At 47.0% G+C, this 2,500-nt stretch overlaps 1 protein-coding gene across 1 annotated transcript in view; it reads right to left on the reverse strand.

Annotated features, from left to right (window-relative positions):
• kndc1 (kinase non-catalytic C-lobe domain containing 1) overlaps positions 1-2,500 on the reverse strand; it is a gene marked incomplete at its 5' end in the record, with an annotated part of 23,062 nt that overhangs the window by 8,106 nt on the left and 12,456 nt on the right. The window contains 6 exon segments of the mRNA XM_079362310.1: positions 12-159; positions 237-347; positions 1,439-1,503; positions 1,505-1,615; positions 1,699-1,796; positions 1,954-2,047. Of these exon segments, the coding sequence (XP_079218436.1) occupies positions 12-159; positions 237-347; positions 1,439-1,503; positions 1,505-1,615; positions 1,699-1,796; positions 1,954-2,047 (627 nt within the window).

The raw sequence follows: 2,500 nt of genomic DNA on the forward strand, positions 1-2,500 counted from the left end.
CTCTGTGTTACCTGAGTGTTCAGGAAGTTCTCTAAAGTCTCCCTGAGTCCGGACTCAGCTGTGAAGTCCACCTCCCTGCAGTCCATCACCCACAAGTGAAGCAGGTCCAGACTGCGATGAAACACCTTCTCACTGTCTCCTGACAGGTCGCCAGCTCGTCTGGAAGACAGTCCACATGAGTCACATGCTGTGCTGCTGGCTTTACACACACACACACACACACACACACACAGTACCTGGCTGCACAGGTGAACTTGTCCATGATGAAGTGCAGCAGCTGCTCAGGTGTGCAGACGAAGCGGTAGGTGTAGAGGAACTGCTGGATGTAACCCTCCATGGCCGCGTTTCTGTGATGAGAAGAAACATGGAGTAAGTCCAAGCAGCAGAGCGCCCCCTTCTGTTCATGGCCTACCACTTCAACCCCTGAGCACCCAGCTGTTTAAACACTTTGACCTTTGACCTCTGTCACAGCTGATCACTAATTTAACAGAGACAAACTGAGCACTATTGCAGTTCCTCCAGAGTCCACTAGAGGCTAGATCCTGAAGCCCACAAAGTCTCCTCAGTACTGAGAGTCAGAACACTGGAAGGAGGTCCTCAGAATCAGGACGCTCTCTGAGCAACCCAGACGAGATGGTGGTTAACCCTTTGAGAGCTGCAGAGGAGTCTTACATTAGGATCTCTGTGATTCTCTGAATGTTTGTGAAGACACAAACTGCTCATTTCTTTCTCTTGTGTCTAATATATAATATATGTTCTGAGTTATGAAGACATGAAGACAGGATTGGGGGCGTGTCTGATTTGCGTGCCTTGCTCCTTTAATCCCGGCAGATGTCAGATTTTTGATCACGTTTCCCACGGCAACCGATGCAAACAGGCCGTTTAAAGATCCCTTCAGAACTACAGCTGGCCTCCTTGAGTGTCCTCAGTAAGACATCAGAGACTTCTTTAAACCTTGAGGAACTTACGATTACGAGAAGATGGTTGAGTCCGACTCTACCTTCTATTAAGGACTGGTTTGGAGTAACTCTTGAAATATTTAAGATGGAAAAACTATCCTATCAACTAAAAATTCAAAGGGACAAATTCTATCGGATCTGGAATATCTGGATTGTCTTTATTACCCCCGAGAGAGCAGACTTTTTCTAATATCACTGGTACCACAATCTTATGTTTATTTCCGTGAATGTCTTTCGATGTCTCTCTTTTTGATGGCGGCGGCGGGTGACCCCCCTCACCTGGTTTCTGTTCTTGGTTTCGTGTTTTGTTTTGTTTTGTTTTGTTTTGTTTTTCCCTTTTCTATTGTACTTTAAAACAAAAACCGGATGGACATCTGTCATTACCTTTGTTGATATGTATGTTTGATGTGTGGTCTTTTTCTGTCCATTCGAAATAAAGATATAATTTCAAAAAAAAAAAAAAACCTTGAGGAACTTACCTGGCGTAGAGGTAAGCCATGAGGCCTTCAGCAGAGCCCGCCTGCACACTTCTCTTTCGCACCATAACTCAGAACAGACGGATCCTCAGGGGCCTGGACGTCCTCGGAGGGTCCACAGACCCCGGCTAAGGAGGGCAGTAATGAAACCTCCAGGCCCCACTGGTCCACTCTCAGAACCTGAATCAGGACAGAAATCATTCCAGATGAAGGCTGTGAGCCAATGACTGAGGCGCACAGGTGTTGGCGTGCTGACTCAGTACCTCCAGGTATTTCTTCACGCTGTCCAAGAAGAGCACTTTGGACCGGAGCTCTTCAAACTGGCTCTTGATTTTGGACAGCATGGGTTTGCTCTCTGAACCTGCGGGACACACACACACACACACACACACACACACACACACACACACACACACACACACACACACACACACACACACACACACACACACACACACAGTCTGTTAGAGACTCTGAGGCTGTGCTCACGGAGAAAAGAAGAATTACAGTCATGCAACCTTTGCTCTTTCTCTCCTGCTGAATCAGCTTCAGGTAGAAGTTTCTGGTTTTCTTCAGATTCCTTGTTTCGATCATCAGCTGCTGCTGCAGTTCCTGGATAAAGAAAATCACAGCAACAAGCCTTCAAAATAAAAACAGTCTTCAAACAACAGCACATGCCTTCCACTGAGAGACGCCTCCGGCTCTTTCCACTGGAGCACCACGGCAACACAATGCAACCGCTCTGTGAAGTGACGAGTGTGTGAACACACAGCCTTCAAAGTGTGTGAACACAAAAGCTTTTCATTAATATTCTCATCATTTCCTCCGCCAGGAGCAAAGTTCAACGCATTAGTATTCCCATCCAGTGAGGAGAGAATAATGTGTTTACTGCACTAACAGGAGAGTGAGGACACATCGTGTTCATGCAGCTCAGGAACACTACAGGTGTTTTCACACCTGAGATGTTCAGGGTGAGCTGCACGCTAAGGCCACCTAGCGTTTCACCTGAGGTGACTAAACGTGAGGAAGAGCGCTGCACGACTGTCCTGTTGCTATGACAACAGT

This window comes from Symphodus melops (genome assembly GCF_947650265.1).
Source record: "Symphodus melops genome assembly, chromosome: 15".
In the NCBI taxonomy this organism is placed as follows: Eukaryota; Metazoa; Chordata; class Actinopteri; order Labriformes; family Labridae; genus Symphodus; species Symphodus melops.